The following is a 23,228-nucleotide window of genomic DNA, read 5'->3' as shown; positions in this document are numbered from 1 at the left end:
GTAAATACTAAATGGAAACTACATGCAGCGTATAGGCCACAAAGGTCAGGAACAGTTGAGAGAATGAACCGGACCATCACGGTGACTTTGGCAAAATGGCTGCAAGAAACTGGCGCCCCCTGGATGGACGTGCTGCCATTAGTGTTAATGAGGATCAGGATGACCCCCTGGTCCCACGGGTATTCCCCCTATGAGATAATGCACAGGAGGCCTTCTCCACTTATTCGGGAAGTAAACGGAAATTTATTACCAAGAGGAGGGATGAGGCGTCACTGCAACTGGAACAGTTGCGGGAGGTAATCTATGATATCATCCCTTATGTTCAAGAAAGGATTCCATTTTCCTTAGGTACTACTATACACCCATACTCACCAGGAGATTTAGTATCGGCAAAGCATTGGAAATAGCAGACGGCATCCCCCACCTGGAGAGGGCCGTACACTATTTTACTAACCACTCCCACTGCAGTTACAGTTGCAGGCATCACTCCCTGGACTCACCACACTCGGCTCAAGACAGCAGCGGAGGGAAAGGGATACTGGACCGCCCACACTAATCCAGGAGAACCCCTGAAGACCCGACTCATCTTCCATCGACAACCACAGACCAAGGATGGAGCCGCTACAGATGACTCTGCTATTCCTAATCGGCATGACAACCCTACTGGGACTGCAAACTGGGGATAAAGTGTTCCTGTCCTGGGCCCACTTGTATGCAAACTTCCATAACACCTCTAACTGTTGTGTTTGTGGGGCCATGTCTTTGTCAGTGATCGATGGACTTCCTAGGTGGGTGTCTCCCCTTCACAGATGGGGCTTGAGCCCCCTCTGTTCCTCTTTTGAGACAATAACGGGAAATATTTCTTTCTTTGGTAACTCACAACCTGTCACTTCTTTCTTGGTGTAAACTGGACTCTAATCAGATTGATCAAGGCCATGGGGTGACATTTGAAGTAAATGCAAGCTTTCCAGAAGTAGCAAAAGCCTACATTTTTTACTTAAAAAATAAAAAAAGATAAAAACTCTATGACCAGTAAAAAGGGCCAATCCATCAGGTACTTTGAACAATTTTACCAGATATGGGATAAATATATTTGAACAACTCCAGAAAAAGGCCAACCTATTGTTCCTGCCCCTATCTGTTGGGAGCAAAGGGAACAAAAGATTGGATTTGGTGACTGTCCCATGGATCCAAAAGAATTAAAATATGTGGGATACTTGTCCTCTGAGCAATGTGAACAAACATATGAGGTCACTTATCGCCCAGATTTACCAGCTTGCTGGCCTGGCTCAGACTGGAAGTGCAACCCTGAGATCTGGTGGGTGACCCCGAATGGCACCCAATGACTGTATGGATAGAACTTATGGCCTTGGCTTCCAGTCGGTTGGGTTGGCCACTACACTTTAGAATTTGCCTTTGCTCGTTGAAGTATTAAGCCATCCTTACAACAAGCCCCAGTAAATTTGCCTGATTTACATGCAGTGGGCAAGATCTGTATTTCAATGGTATGATTACATAGCTGCCTTGTTTGTACCATCTATAGAAACAACAGATATTATGATTAAAGTAGAAGTTCTAACTTCATGAAGCAGGCCCTCCTGGACAACACAAAGGCAATCCAAGTTTTAAATGAAGAACAAATACAAATGAGAAAGACAGTGATTCAAAATTTGATGACTTTTGACATACTTGGGCTTCACTGGTGGCTCAGAGGTTAAAGTGTCTGCCTGCAACGCAGTGGACCTTGGTTCAATCCCTGGGTCGGGAAGATCCCCTGGAGAAGGAAAAGGCAACCCACTCCAGTATTCCTGCCTGGAGAACCCCATGGACGGAGGAGCCTGGTGGGTTACAGTCCATGGGGTTGCAAAGAGTGGGACACGACTGAGCGACTTAACTTTCTAACTTTCACTTTCTTTGACATACTTATAGCCATCCAAGGAGGGACCTCTCCTATAATTAAAGTTAAATGTTGTGTATATATCTCTGATTTATCTGGCAATGTATCAGCTGCTCTAGACAAGATGAAAAACCAGGTAAAAGCTATGTCAAACGATAATCCTCCTTTTCGGACGCTGGTATTTTCTTGGATCAAAGGTGATTGGTGGAAAAATCTTTTTGTAATTATTTTGTTAATCATTGTATTTCTAATTTGGGGGCCTTGCATTCTCCAGTGTATACCTTGATGTGTAGCCTTCAGACTGACAGCCCAGCCGCAGTTACACAGTCCCCATGCACAGTGCCGACCCATGACTGGAGCCCATCGTTAAAGATAAGATGGGCATCAAGAGGGCGCAATGTTGGGGCCAGTGTGAGGCAAGCAGGAGAGACTCCATCTTGAAGCTTGTCATCCGTCTTAAAGGCAGGATGTAAACTGGGCCTGAACCCCACCCAAGAGTGAGGAAACCATTGCTAATGAAAACCAGGTCTCCTGGAGACTTCCCTCCCTACAGATGGCAAATGGAGACTGTAGTTGAGGTCAGGCTGCCCCTGTTAGCTTAACCATGAAACATCCCCCTTTGATGTATAATCATTGTTCTCTCCCTTCAACCTTAATTGCTTGTTCTCCTAGCACCTACTTGTAAAACTCAGTCATACACGACAAAGAGGTTGCTAACGTGTAACCAGTCACGTGGTGGGGAGTATAAAACTGGGCCTCTCAGAGACATCAGGCTCCTTGTTGGGAACGGATTCCCCTTGGACCTGCTGCCGTAATAAACTGTACTCCACTGCCTTCAGTGTCCTCCGAGTTGTGTTTTGCGGCTCCGGATTCCACAACAATAATAAGATTGAATAGTGATTTTATAATGATTATTTGCCTGATTTACGCGAATATTTATTTCTAAGAGAAGAAACTGGAAACTTGCAAAAATCTACTCAAACCCTGCTACATATTTTAATTAGAAAGGCAAAGCTTCTCTATACTCTTCCACTGAATTTTCTTAATGTAACTCAAATCTGAGTATATATTACACATCTCAGAGATGGTGGGGTAGGGTGGGGAACATATACATATTATATATAAAGAATATACATACATATTTGTCAAATTAAAAAATCATCACAACCTAAAAGTTCAGAGTTATGTTTTACTAGGTGGGCATGTTTAGGACTTCAAGCCTGGAACACCAGCATCTCAAGGAATCCTGAGAGAACTCTTCTGAGGAGGTGAGGGGAGGGGCCAGGTTATACACAACTTTTGAAACAAAGGGCCAGTAGCCTGAACATCAAAAGACTGTTGTTAATTAAAGAAAACCAGATATCTCAAGTTAAGGCATTTAGTGCTTTTCTGTATATGGGAAGATGCCAAGAGTCTGGGCACAATGAAACCTTCCCTTTCACATGCATCTCATCTACCTGGGGCCAGTGTCTTGTGTTTTTTCACATCCAGAGCTCCCCTTAGGGAGTGGGAGTCCTATTGGCTGCTAGTTACCGTGTATGTTTCTCCTCCCAGAGGGCCCATAGCGCTCAGGGACTCATCGCTAATGACTATGATATCTTTATTTACTGAAAAGGCAGGAATACTCCATTTCTCAGTTTTTCCACTGATATGAAGACTAGGCCCTTAGTCCAAAAGAACTTTAAAAATATTTATTTGTTCCCAGAAGGGTTGAGCAACGCTGAGAAATCTGTTGAACAATGCTCTACCCTCTTCATTAACTTGGAATTTGTTTTCCCTGGGGTGTTACACAGGGGTATTTTCCTTTGTATTATTTATACTCAAAGGGCTTATCAAGCAAATTAATAATGTGACATGGATTAAAGGTAAAAATCTTTAAAATACTGAGACAAAACTTTTAAAGCACCCATTTGAGGCTTGAAAATAATCATTAGTTTTCTCTAGGCATAAAATAACAGGATGATTACAAAAGATTTCCTCCGTTTCCCAAAGCATCTACCCTAAAAATCTTGACCAGGTAACATATGGTTAGCTTATTTGTTGTCATTACCTGAATTTGGAAAAATAAAAGCACTTTAAAAAAAAAATTCCTCTAAATGGGAATTAGTGGAGAGATAAAAAAAGACAATGATTTTAAGGTGTTAAGGCAAATAGGAGGAGAAACTGGGGGCTCCAGTGACCTCAGAAGCTGCAGCTTCAGTGGCCTGAAAGGACAGAAGCCCCACCAGAGAGGGTTCAGGAGAGTGAAGCAGCAAACTTTGTTTTCTAGAAGTTTTAAGACAAAGAAAAGAGGAATGGGTGGTACTGGGTTAAAATGAGGTTGCTTGTTCTTTAAGAAAAATTTGACTATGTTTGTAGCTTGAGAATGATTCAATAGAAAGGAAAGACTTAAAATGCTTGAAAGAGAGAAAATTGAGGAGACAGGAAGTAATAGAACTAAAGGTAGGATGAGGGTACAACGGAGTGATTAGAGTTTAAAAAGAAGTGAATAATTTTTATTTTAAGTTGGGCAGGTCAAGGACGGTCAATACAGGGTTAAGGAAAGTTGGTGGGTGGGGAGGTTGGAGTCCTAAGGCTGCTAATGTGCTCACCAAGGCAAGGGAATAAATCAAGAAAGAGGACTCCAGAGGCCAGATGTCCAAGAAGAGAGTGGCAAGGTAACGTGACTAAATTGTTAGGTAGTCAGTGTAGGGTTGAGAGCCTCGGTCTTTTTCTAACTTCAACTTATTCCCTCACATAGATGTTTCGCTCCGTTAGCCCAAAGCTCCAGTTTCTAGGCATTCAGAGGAATGCCTCGCAGGTCTGGAGGGTCATAAAACTTTCAGACCCAGGACAAGACAATCTTTAACTGCTGTCTAGTATATCAAGGAGAAGAACTGCAGATGAATCATTACCTTTTGAACATGCATCTGGTTCCCAAATAATGGTCTGGGGTCTTGAGACAGGGTTGAGGGATGGCGTCTCAATGTCTTGGAAACTGAGAAACCGCGAACCAAAAGAAAGCCATAAAAATGACAACATTCAGTTGAAACATTCAAACTGATTGGTCAAAAATGACATATATTAAAGTCACAAGCCAACCAAAAATATACAGATCAATACTAGTAAAGATATAAGAACTGCTGTTATCTCCTCCTTTTGGAGTCTCTTCACCCCCTCTCAGAGTCTATGCTGAGAAGTTTGTATCTCTATCCTTTAAAATAAACTTTGCCTGTGTGTTTACGAGTTAGAAGAATTCATTCTTTGGCTCCATGAATAGAACTTGGTTTTCACATCTCAAGGGTAATGCCAGGAGGGCAACCGTCAGTAGCAGCCTGGAGGGATCCAGGTTGCAATAGTTTGGAGAGCTCTTAGGGAAAGAACGGGCTCTTGGGGAAAACGGAATTGATAGATTACCTGATATTATTGATTATCTGGGAGAAAAGAATTATGACAGGTCAGATGGGCAAATGGAAAAAAGTCAAGATTAGGTACCAAGAAAAGCATGCAAGTCAAACATACCTTCAGACACCTAATACATGCTGGATGCTATTTAAGTACTTTAATATGTATACTTTTATTAATCCTCCTCATTTAAAGAGGAAGAAACTGAAGGACAGGGAGATGAAATCAGTTGCTTAAAACCACAGATCTAATAAGTGACAAAAGCAAAGGTCTAATCCCAAGGTCTGGCTCCTGAGTCTCTAACTGTAACCACTAGAATATACGGCCTCTCCAGGGAAGGGGAATGAGAATGAAAAATAGAAAGAGACAAGAAAGAAATGCTATCATTATACACTCTGTGGCTATGCAATGAATAATTTTTACTAGTCATAACTACATATTAATTTCCTATTAATTTATAAAATTATGTGAAATTAAATTAATTTCATTAATTATTTTATGAAAAATGTGATGTGATTAGATTGTCAAGATAGCAGATAGAAGTGCTCAATGGGCTAAGCTTTCAGCCCACATGCAACATAAAAGATAATACACAACAAATATAGTCAACAGGTCAGGAAATAAAAGCATAAAATAGTATTTAAAAATATGGAGTTGGGACTTCCCTGGCAGCACAATGGTTAAGACTCTGCTTCCGCTGCAAAGGGCATGGGTTCAATCCTGGTGGGGAAACTGAGATTCCACATGCTGTGCAGTGTGGGAAAAAAATAAAATAAATATTTAAAAAATATGGAGGTAATAAGGAAAAATCGCTTGAATAATTGAAAGTGATTGCCTCTGGGGAGGGGACTGAAAGGAAGGATGTGAGAGAGAAGCTACTTCTTTTTACTTTATGTTTTATAATATTTTCAACATTTAAAAAACATTGTATAGAAATCCCCTAGCAGTTAAGTGGTTAGTGCTTCACACTCTCATTGCTGAAGTCCTGGGTTTGACCCCTTATGGGGGAACCAAAACCCCACAAGCCAAGTGGTGTGGCAAAAAAACACAAACAAACAAAAACCATTGTACATATTTTAATTTAATAGAAATGAAGGAGAATGCAATCACCATAAGGACTGAGGTGGGGACACTATAGCACTTGGGATTGTTTTTTGCCTGAGTTGCAAAATTTATAGGTTTTTCTAAATGAATACTTCCTTGTTTACCTGTAACTGAAATTAACTAAACTTTCATTATCAGATTGAGGTCCTTAGAGCTTTATAAGTGAAGACTAGAGACATTTCTTCTTTTATATTTAAATACCAACAGAATGCATTACTAGGTTTTCTTTACAAAGTTGAGAAAATTTTAGGGAATTAGAATAATTAATTTTGTTGACTTTTAAGCCATTCTTGAACTGGAAGTTAAAATTTATAATGAAGTTTTCTAAAATCAAAAGTTAAAAAACAGCAAGTGCATGACTATTTTTTTCTTTAGTAACATGTATATCAATATTGTTTTCAGTTCAGTGAGTGTTTTTACACTCAACATTGCCTTCTCCTTCCTAAAAGGGGAAAAAAAAAAAGGCCTTCAAATTCACAAGGAGAAAAAAGCAAATTATAAGCTTGTTATTTATAGTATGTCATAGATATATGTGTGTGTGCAATTAAACTGTATAAAAGGAGCTAATTTAGTTAATTTAGGAACATTTTTGTGGGGGGAGGGGGATATTTCACATGGTCTGCCAAGAGCTAGTCTTATTAAAACAGGCCTTTTATTGCTTATTCCTGAGAAAATCCACATCAAACGGGACAGACTGTAAAATTACCTACATGTTAGGAACACTGTACAACTCTCTTTCTTCAAAAGGCCTGCAGAGTACCTAAAATAAAATTAAGGTGCCACTGTTTTCTGTCATGTCTGCTGACATTACCTCTATTCTTTTTGACTGACAACAGATGCAAAGGATGTTACCAGCCAGACCATAAATAGTAACTGCAAAACCCTCAGAACCAGGAAAGGAGGAAACCTTCAGACTTGGCATGAAGAAATAAAGACTTGCCAGCCAGTCCATTTCTACAGAGATCAAGCCATTAGCCACTGTCCCCCACCAACACTGCACCCAGAAGGGACTTCAGGATGGAGAAAGCCAAGAAGCATTCTGCATCTTACCCCAGAGACAGTTAAGATGTATCTCTAAGGTAAAACATCCTGGCCCCTATATATTTAAGAAGCATATCTACAAAAAAATTTCAAGAATCCCAGATTCTTACATCTTCCCATTCATAGATAAGTATTAAAATAATTACCTTGAGACTACTAGTTATCTTTTTATGTTTGACCATGTGTTTTTCCTCCACCTAAAAATTTATTATTTATTGATTATTTACATTTATCCTGGCTTTCCCCTTATCTCTCTGAAGCCAATTTCTCAATTTGGTGTTATCTGAGAGGCCATCTCCTGGGCTATGATTCACAGTAAGGTCCCTGAATACAACTGAACTCACTTTACATTGTGTATTTTTCTTTCAGTTGACAGTAGCCATATTCCTTTGAGATCTTCCAGCAGAGAGGAAGAATCCGCCTGCACAGATTATTTAACATTTTTAAACTGGCTTATTAATACGAGTCATGTCCAACTATTTGCAACTCCATGGACTGTAGCTGGAGAGGCTCCTCTGTTTATGGGATTTCCCACGGAAGAATACTGGAGTTGATTGCCATTTCCTACTCCAGGGGATCTTCCCCACCCAGGGATTGAACCCTCGTCTCTTGCATCTCCTGCATTGGCAGGTGGATTCTTTATCAATTTAATTTAATTTAATGCACGGTTAGTCCCCATTTTGCAGATGATAAAACTGAGGCTCTGAGGTCATCCAGCCAGTTTTTGGTGAAGCTAAAATTTACAACTTTATAACTTCAGAAGGTCAGGCTTCCAGTGTTTTTTAGGTACCTTGGGCACAGTCTACAAATTCTCTGGTCATTAAGTTGTGTTGTCTCTTTGCCAGCTGATGTTAATATCATCATAGAATCCTTCCAAGTTGACACAGATTTGGAAAAAAAAGAAAAAGCTCAGGATTCAAGAGGACTGGATCCTACTACCAGCTCTGCCCGTAACCCAGTGGTATGCTCCAGTTTCCCTAAAAGGTGAGGAGACTTCATAGCCCCAGCAGGTTCAAACTGAAGTAGACTTCACACCTTCCCCTCCCCAGAAGCTGCCTGGCTCTTCCCAGGGGAACAGAAACTCCTGGTACCCAAGTAGTCTCCCAGGGTGAGAAGTAGGGCCAGAATGACCATCCCAAACAACAGTGAACCTAACTAGACAATCTCAGTGAGATCCTTGGCTTCTAATGAGTCATAGACAGCCACCAAGCAGGTGGCTGTACCGGTCTGATACTGCTGAGGCTGTTTTTTGTTGTTGTTGTTTTAAATTATTTTAAAAATTTTAGGTGGAGTCATTTCTCATTACTTTTCATGGCTCTGAATAGGGCCTGCTCTATTATTTCTCTTCCTCTAAATGCTGGCACCTGAGATTCTAGGAGATTCTGTTACTGACCACCACCCTTGGACCCTTTTAACCAATAGAAATTGATAAGGAGCCAGAGGAGAAATTCAGGCAAGAAACTCCAGCCCCAATCAGCTTCAGCCCCAATCAAGGTTGAGAAACATTAACAACCTCAGATATGCAGATGATACCACTCTAATGGCAGAAAGCAAAGAGGAACTAAAGAGCCTCTTGATGAGGGTGAAGGAGAAGAGTGAAAGAGCTGGCTTAAAACTAAATATTAAAAAAAACACTAAGTACATGGCTTCTGGCTCCATTACTTCATGGCAAATAAAGGGGGAATAGGTGGAAGTAGTGACATATTTCCTCTTCTTGGGCTCTAAAATCACTGTGGATGGTGACTGCAGCCATGAAATCAGAAGATGTTTGCTTCTTAGAAGAAAAGCTAAGACAAACCTAGATAGTGTGTTGAAAAGCAGAGACATTACTCTGTCCACCAAGGTCCGTATAATCTAGGCTATGGTCTTCCCAGTGGCCATGTATGGTTGGGAGAGCTGGACCATAAAGAAGGCAGAGCACCAAAGAATTGATGCCTTTGAACTGTGGTGCTGGAGAAGACTCCTGAAAGTCCCTTGGAGATCAAACCAGTAAATCTTAAGGGAAATCAACCCTGAATACTAATTGAAAGGACTGATGCTGAAGCTGAAGCTCCAGTATTTTGGTCATCTGATGCGAACAGCTGACTCACTGGAAAAGTCCCCGATGCTGGGAAAGTTTAAGGGTAGAAGGAGAAAAGGGCGAGAGAGGATGAGACAGCTGGATGGCATCACCAATCCAATGGACATGAGCTTGGGCAAACTTTGGGAGATAGTGAGGGACAGGGGTCCTGGCGTGCTGCAGTCCATGGGGTCGCAAAGAATCAGACGCGGCTGGGTGACTGAACAACAACAGCTGCATCATCAGGGAGTAAAAGCAAGAAACGGGTACCCTTGCAAGCTCTTGGAGGGGAGCTGCATGGGTCCTTGACTGGTTTAACAGTAGGGACGGATGAGTGGGTTTGGCAAAAGGTGTACCTTATTACGGGCTTCTCAGGTGGCGCTAGTGGTAAAGAACCCGCCTGCCAATGCAGGGGATGTCAGAGATGTGGGTTCAGTCCCTGGGTTGGGAAGATCCTCTGGCAAAGGGCATGGAGACCCACTCCAGTGTTCTCGCCTGGAGAATCCCATGGACAGAGGAGTTTAGTGGGCTACAGTCCATAGGGGTGCACAGGGTCGGGCAGGCCTGAAGCGACTGAGCACGCACACAGGTACCTTATATGTCTGTCCACCCCTTTGGTGGGCAGTGTACAGGGATCATGCATAGTACCCTGCTTTAGCTCCTAGCACCTCAAAAACTTGTAGTCTGTGGCTTTTTTGTATCCTCCTGTTCAAGGTTATCTCAACTGTGCATGTGTGCAGTTATTTTTAGTCACTTCTAATTTCTTTGTATCCTACTGCTCAAGAAGGTTGTCCAGGTGCAAGCACTCTGGAAGCCTCTCTCAATTCTAGAAGAGTCTGTGCTGCTCATAATCCAAGCATTGGTTCCCACGGACTTTTCTCTTAGTTTCCATCTTCTCAACTGCCGACAGACACTACTTTGCCAAAGGCGAAGGTCGAATGCGTGTCATGCCCCCCCAGGGGATCAGACACGTGCACTCCAGTCCCTGTATTGCTTTTTCAGCTTTACTGTTAAACTTTGGGCAAGTTATTTAAAGTGTCTGAGCTTCAGTCCCCCATTTCTAAAATATAGAGAATAATCCTTATTTTAAGGAATAAAAGGAATCTGGCGCAAAGTTTGCACTAACAGAAATTCCTCTTCTTGGGGAAGTGGCCATGAGGAGAGCAGATTTAGGTAGGGAGAACTCTTTCTGCATGTAACAAATATCCGTGCTCATTGGCATCCGACTCTTTGTGACCCCATGGACTGTAGCCAGCCAGGCTGCTTTATTCATGGGATTTTTCCAGGCAAGAATACTGGAGTGGGTTGCCATTTCCTCCTCCAGGGGGTCTTCCTTCACCCAGGGGCTGAACCGGCGCCCCCCGTGTCTCCTACATTGGCAGGTGGATTCATTACCTCTGAGCCACCTGGGAAGCCAGAGAGGAAGGAGGGATGCAAACTAAGTCCCTGGGCGAAGGTGCGCTCTCCTGTGGGTGGTGGAGAGAATGGAAAACACGGAAGCACATAAAGGGTTCTCCCTGGACCTCTTAAGGTGCCATGGTAACGTGCCAAGACAGCTAAGTGACCAAGGATTTGTAGCTTGGGCAGAGGGAATCTTACCAAAGTTTGAGAAATTTTCTTGGGAGATGAAGAAGATAAAGGGACTTCTGCAACAGGGATCCCGGGCATACACCAGTTCGGCGCGAGGACGAGCATAGACTAGCACCCGGCCATCCCTACCGAGCCGGTTCAGTGCAGGACACTCGGAATCGCTCACTAAAGGCTCCGAGCTTTATTGGAGTCAGCAACCAGCTCTTCCACCGGAGCCGCGGACTGGGGGCGCTGCTCCCTTCAGGGCCGGAGACCGAGAGTGGCCAGGCCGGCGCAGGAGCGCGCTAGGGCCGGGCCAGCCCGTCGGCGGCCGGACTTCACAGTCCAGCGCCGCACCGGGAAGTGATGACCACTGCCTGCTGCCTGACGCCAGCGGAAGTGCGAGCCCGGGCAGAGCCTGTTCGGAAGCGGTGCCGCGGGAAGGGGCGGGAACAGGGAGGGGCTGAGGGCGGTGGCGGCCTGACGGGGCGGGGCCTGGGGCCACTGGGCGGGGCCTGCAGCGGAGGGGCGGGGCTTCGCGGCGGCTGTTTTCACACAGGCCTAGGTCCCCCAAGTTCAGCTGGGGCTGCGCGGCGTGGAGGCGTGAGCGGTCCGCGGACGGGCGCTTGAGGCCGGAGCTAGCCAGGAGTGCCGGAGGAAAGCTGCGAGCGGGCGAGCGCGCGGGTGGTGGTGGTCGGCCGCCGCTATGTCAGCACGGTGCTGTGCGGGCCAGGTGAGCAGAGGGAGACGGATCGGTGGAGACCCTGGCCAGGAGCCCGAGGCACCGCGGGCTTCCCCGGCTGTGCGCCCCGGCTCCGCCGCCGAAAGTGGGGCGGGTGACCCCGCGCCGCCTGGGTGAGTGCCCCGGGCCGGAGCGCGGCGCTCAGCTGTCGGGGAAACCCTTTGCCTCGGCGGGCGGACCAGAGGCACACGGGGGGCAGCTCGAGAGGCGACCCCGAGGTCTTCTCGTTGGGCGTTAGGTAGCAACTTGGCTTAGGGCGGGGCAGGCAGGGTTCGGGCGGAAGGTGCCAACTGTTTCTGGAGCGTGTCGCCTACTCCCTAGGGTACGAGTGTGTGGGGCCGAGCTCCGTAGGCCACCGGGCTCTGCCAGCCCCGTGAACCCAGGAGAAGACGTGTGTTTGGGCAACCACTCCTCTCCCATGCCCTGAACGAAACTCGGCTCGTTTGGCCCAGGCGGATTGCGCTTGACATCTCCCAAGGCTCCAGAACTATGGCTCTGTTCATTCGAGAACAGAGAAGCCTGCTTTCCAAACCGCAGGGCTCAGGTCTGGGCTCAGGGAAGCGTCAGCCCTGCTTGTTGAATTTCCCGACCCAACCCCGGCTGGACACGAACGCGCCGCCTGGGTAGGAGGAACCTTGAGCCTTCTCATCCCCCTTTCAGCTGTGAACTTGCCCGAGCCTGTTTGTAACTCTCGCCTATTAAACTCCCGAGATCTTAAAACACCTGTGCTCGCTTGGGATCGGCTTCTTCTACCGGTTGGCAGTGCGTAAGGGCAGAATTGGTAGTAGGTTTCAACCTTTAACGCTGCTTTCATTCCTTCTTGCAGTTAGGAAGAAGTAGGTAGTCTGCCAGACGTTGCGCTCCCACCTTCCCAGGCTTGTTGATTATCAGCATTTCTTTACAGAGTTTTAATGGTTCGTTTTTTCCGGTGAGTCTAGCCCGGCTGTTGCTGCTTGCTGGTACATTCAGCCTTGAGACAATCAGGCCAGCCCGTAAGCGATGCAGGGGTTAAGCAGTGGGTTTCTGTATAGCCGCCGATTAGACCGGTAGATAATCCGACCTCTTTCCATGGCCCTGTGAAGTTATCGCTTGGTTTTTGAGGTCTAATACTGTCCTTGGCATGCATTCAAGCTGGTCTTTTCGGAGATGAGGAAATTGAGGTTTTTAACTTGAGGTGGAATGACTTGCCCTCAGTCAGGCACAGCGACAAGAGAGGGTACTTAACGCCTCTCAGGGCTCTGGAGACCAAAGTGGACCTCAGAAGGCGGCGTTCAGAATATTCCAGATCTCGAGAAGGCTTTGCAAATCGTTCATTGTGGTTGTTTTGAGGGAGTTCCATTTTGACGTGACCCCTCATTATATAGTGATTAGGTTACCGGTATGAGGCACCTGTCCTCCAGTCGCTTGAAAGCCCCTTGAGGCTTTCTGTGGCTCCCAGTGGGTAATTTAGAGCTCGGAAAATTATTGCCAGTACTCAAGTGGGTCTTGTAAAAGAATTATTGGTATGGTTGATATTTTGGCAGGGTTTTATGACTTGTTTCTAAAATCCCCCTCTCAGGACTTTGGAAAGAACCAAATCCTGGCTGTTCATCACAGGGAAGTTAACTTCTGCTTTCTTGGGACTACTTGAGGCTTCACTGTGGTGGGTCTCAATGCTGGGAGGCGGGTGATGATGATATTATTTCATATGAATGAAACTGTGAAGTTTACATTTAAAAAAACACACACAGCACTGTCAGAAACTATCTAAGTCTAGAAATCCTTAAACTTTTTTGAGTACATGTGCATTATTTTTACTTACATCACTTCTGACATCAATGTACGGACTCCCCCCCCCCCCCCACTCCATACCAATCAGTTCCCCAACTCCCCGGATATTAACTGGATGTACAACAATACAGTTTAATTCTGACATTACCTGAATGGCAGCTATCCCCCAGGCTAGGGGCCTAATCCCACAACACCACCCTCCTCCCTGTCTGGCTCCTCACACACTTCAGCTGCCAATATCAAGTCTTCTGGGCCTCCCATCCCCAAGTAGAAGACCAAATAAATATTCCTGATTATATCACAATATCACAGCACCTACTATGTGTCAAGAGCTGGAGATAAGGCAGTGAGCCAGACAGACATCATCTCTGCCCTCAGTGACTGGTCCTGCTGGGGCAGGGACGGGGTGGCGTTATATAAACGTTGGAGCAATGAAACAATAATATACTGTAATCAGTAAACAATACTGATACTGTAACAGGTCCTGGTGGGCAAAGCGGCTTCTGTAGGGTTCTTGGGGAAGTCTGCTGAGAAGATGCCCTTGGAATTGAGACTGATGGACAGGCACCCGTGTGAGGGTCTGGGTAGCGAGCCTTCCAGGGTGTTCGAGGAACAGTGAGGTGTTGGAAGAGTCCAGGAGGCTGGAGTGTCGTAGATGAGGTAAAGAGACAGGTAGGGCCAGGTGGGGTCGGTCACCGATGGAGTTTGGGTTTTATTTCTCTTACAGGGAAAGGTTGTTGGGGGATTTTGAGCAGGTGAGAACTGGGGCTTGATTTACACTTAGAAGATGATTTTGGGCACCATGAAGAGTTGAGTGTGTCAGGGACTAGTGTGGAGGTGAGAGTAGTCAGTGATGCTTTTAAACTGCCTCCTCCTGGCTGTGAGCAGTGTTCTAGGCTTCTGCAGTGAGCCAGAATCCTTCCTGGTGGAATTTGAATCCTGGCAGTCTGCTGTTACTGTAGGCCAAGGAGAGAGTGCACTCCCTTAATTTAGGGCGTAGTAGTGCTGACGGTGGGATGGTGTTGGCTTCTGAGCATATTTCAGAGGTAGAGCTGGACTTTTCCTTGGGTTAGAAGTGGGATGTGGAAATAAGAGATTCTGTTTGTGACCTGGGCAACTGAATAGATGATAGTGCCTCACTGAGTTGAGGAAGAAGGATGTTTGGCAAGGAAAACCCATTGTTTTCTTCTGTCTTTGCTACATTTGAAATTCCTGTTAGAAGTTAAATAGAGATGGCCAGTCATCAGTTGGATTTTTAAGTTGGGAGAAGTTTGAGGTTGGAGATAGAAATTCGGGGGGCCTTAACTGAAACAATGTGTAACCCAGAAAATGGCCTTTGACTCAGGTCTGGGTTTGAATTTGGACACTGAGGGCTGATGTGACTGTGCGTATTATTTACCCTCAGTTTACCTCAGCTGTTGAATGGGTATGATAATATCTCCCAGCGTTATTGGGAGGATTACATGCAATAATGTCTCTAGTACAGGATTTGGTACAGAGTAAGGGATCCCAGAGATCTTGGTGGCCACTATCCAGTTGCACCTGGACTGTTTCCAGGTCATTTTATTTTTGCTTTGACTCTGATACATTTAGGTTTTGCTTGGGCTGTTGGCTTCTAGTGTGTGAGTTGCTCCGTCGTGTCTGACTCTGTGACACCATGGACGGTAGCCTGCCAGGCTTCTCTTCCATGGAATTCTCCAGGCAAGAATACTGGAGTGGGTAGCCATTCTCTTTTCCAGGGGACCTTCTTGACCCAGGGATCAAACCCATGTCTCCTACATTGTAGGCAGATTCTTTACCATCTGAGCCACCAGGGAAACCCCAGTGGATGCTAATGGAAGCAGAAATCACAGGAGAGTGGTCACTCTACACCTTTTTTCTGGGTACCCAGCCCTGTGCTAAGGCCTCTGGTCAGTGAACAAAGTGCATCCTTGCTGTCTTGGAACTTAAGGGTTAGTTGGGGCTGGAAGTGTGAGGTAGGCTCACTACTGAAAAATGACAGGACGCCCTTTCAGAGGTGAAATATGTAGTTGGAAAATCTAGATAACTGCTATCAGGGCAATTTGAGAGTAAGGCTTGGCAGGTTTTACTCCAGGCAAGTATAAGCATTAACGATAATAGTAACAATAGCGGAAGCTTATTTCATGTCCACAAGTGTGCTGTTTTTACCTACATTATATCACTCACACTTCACAGGAACCCTGTGGGGTCGAGGAACGTCCTTTTGCAGGTGAGGCAACTGAAGTGCAAGACATGGATTAGCTTGACTGATGTTTACGTGGTGATGGAGCCAGGCCTTCCACACTGCTCCACCTGACTTGAGTCGGACCTTTTAACTGGGAGATTGCTATTCCTTATTATTCTAAATACAATATGAATAAATCATGAGGAACTGCTGCAGATTGTTGTTGCTCATAATGGTCCTAATAGCTCAGTTGGTAAAGAGCTATAATGCTTCCCTGATAGCTCAATTGATTAAAAAAAATCCACCTGCAATGTGAGAGAGCCCAGTTCGATTCCTGGGTCAGGAAGATCTGCTGGAGAAGGGATAGGCTACCCACTCCAGTATTCTTGGGCTTCCGTTGTGATTTAGCTGGTTTATTTAATCCGCCTGCAGTGTGGGAGACCTGGGTTCGATCCCTGGGTTGGGAAGATCCCCTGGAGAAGGGAAAGGCTACCCACTCCAGTATTCTGGCCTGGAGAATTCCATGGACTGTATAGTCCATGGGGTCTCAAAGAGTCGGACGCGACTGAGCGACTTTCACTTTCATAGTGACCCTAAGGCAGTATTAAATACATCGGTATGTGGCTATCTTGGTAGCTATTGGCAGTTGTCAGGAGTTTGGCGAGGTTTAGCTTCTTCCTCACAGTGGTCCAGGTTTTAAGGACAGTAAGTCTCAGACCACATTCTGCCACTGGTGCAGATAGTTATCGGCAGGCAGGCACAGAACAGGTACACAGCCTGACCTGTGGCTTCTCGAAGTTGCGGCTCTTTGTCCTTCTTGGTGAACCAACATGCAGCTTGCATGTTCACCTGTGGCAGATGTGATAACCTTCTAGAAGGAAGAACTTGCCCAGTACTGCCGAAGCATAGGACCTCTTGGATAAATCAAACCCATGGTGCCCCTCTCAGGCAGAAGACTCACTTTGTCCTTGTAACCAGTTCATATAAGGGCAGGAATCCCAAGGTATTTCCAGCCAGATCATATTACTTGATTCCTGAGATTTTCCCCAACAAAGTCTGTTTCTAACGTCTGTTATGTTAATTGTCAAAAGTCAAGCAGGGACTCCCCATTGTCAAAGAGAAATAAAGTTGGACCTTAGTTAAAGCAATGAAAACAGATTTTATTTGGCAATCACTCATTGATGCAAAGAGCTGAGCTGCATTCTGATTTACAGGTGCCTGGACGTTTTAAAGGGAGGAGTGAGTGGGGGCCCAAGCAGAATTAGGGAAGTGAGACGTATTTGTTCATATGGGTGGGGGGATGAGGCCAGCAGGGTCTCCTAGCTAGCAAGTTAGATTCCACCGGGACTGGGAGATAGCCCCTATCTTTCCAGAGGACTACATTTTAAAGGAAAGGAGTTTGAGTCCTTGAGAAAGACATTCCACATTTGTTAGGAAATGTGTCTGCCTCTTCCTATCCGCAGGAGCAGAGGAAGGACTCACAATTGTATAATGCTCTTAAGAAAGGGAAGTCAGGACTTATCTTAACTGTGTAAATTTCTTTTCCCAGCCCTGAACCTTTCTGCACAAGGACTCAGAAGGCGGCTAGGTCATCCCAGGCAGTGCAGCCTTAGGCGGCTAGAAGCCCTGTTAAAGTTTGCTCAAGGTCTTCATGCAGGGGTTTGGGGCAGAGTTGCGTGTATCGAGAGTTCTTACAGTTTTCACCACTTCTCATCATCCCGCTGGTTAACAAAACCTGGGGTCGTGGGAGTCAGAGGTAATGAAGTCCCCGCAGGAGGTTTTAGAGGGTGGCCTCTGATAAGTGTTAACAGGAATTGGTCCATCTTCCTTATCAGGGCATCTTTTCACATCTAGATTGTAGCTTAAAACAGATGAGCGCACACACAATCAATCCAAGAAGACTTCTTTGAAGAGTAAATTACGTACTAGATAAAGGTACTGATTTCCCTGAGGTGTTTGCTTTTTCTCTGTAAAACCCAAATCTCTGCATTTAAGGCCAAGCTCAAGAAACCTTTTCCTCAGAAACGACCTTTCCCTTACTTTTCGAGTTCCCTCAGAACTTGCACCCAAAACCTGTCCATACCACCTAGAACGTGGTCGTCTGACACCTTGGGGTCGTTCCCTGGTTACTGCGTGGGTGCACTTCCCCTCCCCTCCTAGACCGAGCGTGTGCTGCAGACTAGCTGAACCCCCTGTTGTGTGTTTTTGCTCACACAACTCTCTTTCTCTACAGCTGTTTGTTTACAGTGATTGGAAATGTTAGGGCCACATTATATCACGTGTTGCTTCCACACTTGGAAGGGATCCAAGTGCAAAAGTTCATGCTTTTCATGACTGATGCTCTTGAACAGTGAGGGGTATTTATGAAATACATATCCTCACATAGAGAGAACTGTATTTGATATTTTGACTCAGATTTAACATATAATTTTACTTTGCAGAGTTGGGATTATATTGTAGGTACTATGTTTGATTCAACTCTTTGCTGAATTATGGGGTGACCAAGGCAGTTTTTTATTTTTTATTTATTTTTATTTTTTTTAATTTTTTTTTCAAGGCAGTTTTTTAAATGCACCAGCCACTCATTTGTAGCCATGCTTTTTATGCTTATACCCAGAAAATAGTGTAGTAGTGCTCTACCTTCAACTATGGAAATTTTTCCAGAAGTATTAAGTAAATGTAAATATGTGAAAGTCAGCCAATAGGCTTATGTATTAATAGAAGTGTGTATGTATGGGTGTTTCAATTTCCAAAAGACTAAAAATAATGAAGAAAATCCCAATTTCACCCTTTTTAAATACCATTGACAATATGGTGCAACCATTTTCTTCCTTTTTTTAAAAATAGTCTTTGTTGAATTTGTTGTCATATTGCTCCTGTTGTGTATGTTTTGGTTTTTTTGGCCACAGCGAGGCATGTGGGATGTTAGCTCCCTGACTAGGGATCGAACCTGCACCCCCTGCATTGGAAGGTGAAGTCTTAACCACTGGACCTCCAGGAAAGCCCCCTGGTTCAGCCATTTTTAACATCATCTTTAACTTTGGTCTTTTTCTTGTTTGAATCCCTGTTTTCTTGCTGTGTGAAGGACTCTGTTTTAGTTGCATTAAGTTTGAGTCCTGTGCTTATCACTAGTCTTGGCAGTTTTTTCTATTCATTTCATAAAATGCAGTCCAGATGCAGTAAAAAGGCTATATAGTTGCTCTACCTTACTAAGAAAGGTGGTGATTTGACTGAAATTAAACTGTTGCTAATACAGAAAGAGTGGTTTGGAGATGTCTCTGTGTAGTTAGCCAAGTTCAAGTTGTTGGAAAGAAGTCTGTCACTGACCTTAAACAGTAAAGAGAGAGAAGATTACTGTTGTAGGTGGAAAGTCAGCGTGAAAGTTGCTTATTCAGATTTGTTTTCTTGGGCAGCTTTAGAGCTGACCTGGCGAGCTGACAAATGACTTAGGGCTGAGGCAAGTCTGAGTGGGCTTACTTTGCTGGGATCAGGCCGATCTTTTGGGAGAAGGCAGCCTCCAAATCATCTCTCTGCTAATGAGGTAAAAGGGAAAAACATCTTGCCCAGTGCTTGCTTCCCACCTCTGTTTTCTCTGTCAATATTACCTGTTGATTTCCCAAAGATATATAGTATCTGCAAGTGTGTTAAATGTGAGACTCAGAAGCTTTTCAGTTTCCCAGGTGTTTTCATGTAAATCACCAAGTAGAAACCTTAGAAAGGACAGAGCAATAAGGAAGGCACCGTCTACTTGTATTTGAGAGCAGGACAAGTGATATGTGGCCTATTCATCTATGATAATTTGACATTAAAAAGGAAGTCCTTGTATAATGTGGTATGTCTGCAGAGCTAGCCATTGGACACAATTCCATTTTATCCTTTGACTAAGCTGCTTTCTGTGTCTTTAATTATAATGGTAATTATAGATAAAGATCTTGTTTTCTTTCCTTGTCCTAAGTCAAGCAGCATTGTAAGTGAATTGTCATTACATATTGCTGCTGTTAGTTGGATTTATGGCTGAGATTGGGCGCTGAGAGCAATGTGAATCAAGTACTCATCTAAAACACCTTGATTGTCCTTAACGATCAGGTTTTTCAGGTAGTTCAAAGTGGACCTTTGCAACCCTCATTAAAATGAATGTTAAAACACTTCCAGTGGGGACATCCTCTTATTTTCTAGTTAGTGTTTTAAAGATTTTAGAACATAACCTGGAAGTCAGTGTAATGTGTATACAGGAGATTCAAACAGTGGATTGTTTTGATTACACAAAACATCTGTTTGAATTTTGAAAGAAACAAGACTTTACTTTTGGCTTTTCTTGTGTAGTTTGCCTTGTGAGGTTAAAGTTGAGCTGATATTTAAAGAAAGCAGCTGTTATGGAAAAACTTAGGGTAGGTTTTTATCACAGAATAAACTTTGAAACAATTTGTGGGTTTGAAGTAAGGTTACAGTATATAGTGATTAGACAGCATGTTCCCCCTCATGAAAACTGTCTAGTCAAAACAAAAGTAGGAAAAACGCATACACACAACCCCTTAAATCTTATTTTTGCAAAGATAACTAGAAAAGATGGAAAATCAGGCTAATGTTTGTTTAAGTATCATTTTTTTTTTATAAACTGGCCAACTGCTCTTTGAAACAAAGCCCGTGAGGTCTTTATGAGATTTATTTTCCAGTGCTTTGTATATCAGTAATTTAACTGAGGGCTGAGTCGCCTAATGTTCTGATCCTTAGTGTGTGTGGCTCACCAAAACTGGGGAAGAGTTCATTCTTTTGTTCCTGTCTCCCTGCTCATTGAACTCCTCTGGTGGCGTTCTCAGAAATAATGGCAGTATTTTGTAACCATAGTAATGAAACTGTTCTCTATAATAAGATAGTCTGTTGTTATGAATTTTCTTCAGCTTTCATAGCATTATTCCTACGAATCCTAGGACATTGTTGACTTATTTCAGTCGCTATTTTTCCCTTTTAAATAAAGGCTAACAACCCCTAAAGCTATATGGCAATTGATAATTGTTCATTGGGTACCTAGCATAATGTAAATCAGCGGACTGCCATTCATGCTTAGGAGCAACTGGTGAATTGATGCTGGATGAACTTGAGTATAAGATTCCTTCTGCACATCTGATAGAGGTTTGTGTACCTCACCTCTTTTCTTTTATGCTTGGGAAAGGGAAGGCAGCAACAGGGGGATGCTAGAGATGAGCCTACCCAGGGGAGCATGTGGAAAGCTGGGTCCCTGAGAATGGGCTCTGGGGGTTCCATATAGCTCTGTGGTCACACACATATGTCTGTGTGTGTTCTAAACACTTTTTCTAGAAGAGGATCCTTAGCATTTCTCAGCTTCTCAAAATCATCTTCTGACCTGGGAAAACCCCAATATAGCCTGAGATTGGAAAGACCAGCCCTAAAGAGGCTTGGGTACTTCCTCTTTCCAAATTGCAGGATGCTGAAGCTTATTTACTGTACATTTTCCACTAAGCTGCCAAAATTTAATGTAGAGGTGACTCCCATCCCTTTGATTTTTTTCTGCTTCCTTCTCTCTCTACTCTTTTCCCCTGGCCCCTCTGTTTTTTTTTTTTTGTTTTTTTTTTTTTTCTTGTTTGTGTATTGAATCTAATCTACAGGGATTTTATTCTTCTTTGGAAAATTCTGGGGAGACATGTCTAGTTCTGGAGAGATCCAGGTTGGGCTGTTTGTATGATGATTGATGAGGTAGACTGTGAAATTGGAAATTTTTGGAAGAGACTTTGAAAGGCATCCCTTTTAATTCCCCATCTGAAGCTTAGAGATCTTTTAAAAATGCCTCTGCCAGGTTACATCTGGGGTGTTTGAACCTCTCCAGTGTTGGGGGGCTCACTACTCTTCCCAGTTTTTAAGTTTTCTGAGCCTTGGTTTCTTTGTTCATCAAATGGAGGAAATTTGTGTGTTCTGTATCCCTTATATGATTGTAGAAAGGGATGAGAACAAGTCAGTATTAAACTCTGTCATCTGTAAACTGGTGATGCAGGTGTGTGAGGGTTCGGTGCAGAAAACTGAGACGACTCTGAGTAATTTAAGCAGAAGAGGATTTAATGTAGGTAATTAGCTGTTTAAGAAATAAATAAAAGAACGAGAGGAGCAAGAGTCAGGGGGCCACCCTTTGAACTCTTGGCTTTAAGAGCACACATCTGCAGCAGTAATCCAAAAGCCTGGAAGCCCAGGCTGCTGCCATCACCACGACTGCCTCTCGACACCCGCACAGAGGGTGGCTTAACAGCGGAGCCCCATGTCTGTCTATTGCAACTGCCTGTCCTGTCCTAGAATCTTGCCTGGCGGCAGGCCTTGCAACAGGGGGTGGCCCCCACCATATTTTCATCTTCCGAATATTGTGAGTGTTGCTAATTGTCAGGTCCTGAGCAGCAAAGGAGTCTGCGAAATGTTTCATATTCCAGATTCTTCAATACTGGAAGACCCATAGGAGAAGGTGGGAATGGAGATGGAATGAGATAACTATCCATGTGGAGCATAAGCTCAGAAGAACTAGTGTAGTAACTCTACCCCAGTGTGCGCTGCACTAACCGCATCATGGCTTGACCAAATGACAGCCGCTCAAGTAGGGCCAGGGGCTTAAGGGGGTTGACTTAGAGGCAGGAAGGTGAAACATGTGTCATGTAAACTGGTTTTCCTCCCCTAGTCTCTTTGTTGCCTGCTAATTTTCCCATATAGTCAGCTTGTTGATCCTTCTACCAAAGTATAGTCCCAATCATGCCATCCCTTGTTGATTTTTCAACCCCATTAGGGTTAATGTAATGGATTTTCTAAATGCAAGTCTTTGGTAGGACTCTGTTAGTGGTTTGTATCATATTCCAAATAACATTCCTGATATTAGTAATTTGTGTTCTTTTTTCTTTTAATGTCTCCAAGAGTTTATCAATTTGATCAGTGTTGTAAAATAAACTTTTTAAATTGTTGTTTGTTTTCTGTTTCATTGATTTCTGCTCTTTATTTCCCTCTTTTTACTTACTTTGAGCTTAATCTGTTATTATTTATTTTAGGTTATTTTATTGACTATTTTAAGATAATTAGATCCTTATTTTAAATCTTTTTTTTCCTCTAAAATGAGTATTTAAAGTCATTTTATGTCCCACACATTTGGATATGCTGTATTTTCATTATTCAATTCAAAATATTTTCTAATTTCCCCTGTGATTTCTACTTTGATCTCTGAGTTATTTGGAAATGTGTTGTTATTTTACAAATATTTGAGAATTTTCCAGAAGTATTTTTGCTATTGATTTCTAGTTTAGTCCTGTGGCGGGCTTCCCTGATAGCTCAGTTCGTAAAGAATCTGCCTGCAATGTAGGAGACCCCGGTTCGATCCCTGGGTTGGGAAGATCCCCTGGAGAAGGGATAGGCTACCCACTCCTGTATTCTTGGGCTTCTCTTGTGGCTCAGCTGGTAAAGGATCCACCTGCAGTGTCAGAGACCTGGGTTTGAT

General features: G+C 44.0%; 1 protein-coding gene and 1 long non-coding RNA gene across 5 annotated transcripts in view; one reads left to right on the top strand and one right to left on the bottom strand.

Annotated features, from left to right (window-relative positions):
* Nucleotides 1–11,396, bottom strand: part of LOC136171799 (uncharacterized) — a 36,303-nt gene extending 24,907 nt beyond the window's left edge. For all 3 annotated transcript variants that reach the window (XR_010663914.1, XR_010663915.1, XR_010663913.1), the window contains exons 1-2: nucleotides 11,085–11,396; nucleotides 4,792–4,874 (exon numbers count right to left, since the gene is read on the bottom strand). This is a non-coding gene — a long non-coding RNA (uncharacterized lncRNA). The remainder of the gene's footprint in view (nucleotides 1–4,791; nucleotides 4,875–11,084) is intronic.
* A 206-nt stretch (nucleotides 11,397–11,602) lies between these two features.
* SERINC5 (serine incorporator 5) overlaps nucleotides 11,603–23,228 on the top strand; it is a 100,893-nt gene continuing 89,267 nt past the window's right edge. For both annotated transcript variants that reach the window (XM_065940706.1, XM_065940707.1), the window contains exon 1: nucleotides 11,603–11,787. In XM_065940706.1, the coding sequence (XP_065796778.1) occupies nucleotides 11,761–11,787 (27 nt within the window). In that variant the 5' untranslated portion in view covers nucleotides 11,603–11,760. The remainder of the gene's footprint in view (nucleotides 11,788–23,228) is intronic.

The sequence above is a fragment of the Muntiacus reevesi genome, chromosome 7 (genome assembly GCF_963930625.1).
Source record: "Muntiacus reevesi chromosome 7, mMunRee1.1, whole genome shotgun sequence".
Lineage (NCBI taxonomy): Eukaryota > Metazoa > Chordata > Mammalia > Artiodactyla > Cervidae > Muntiacus > Muntiacus reevesi.
This window is presented reverse-complemented; position numbering and strand designations above follow the sequence as displayed.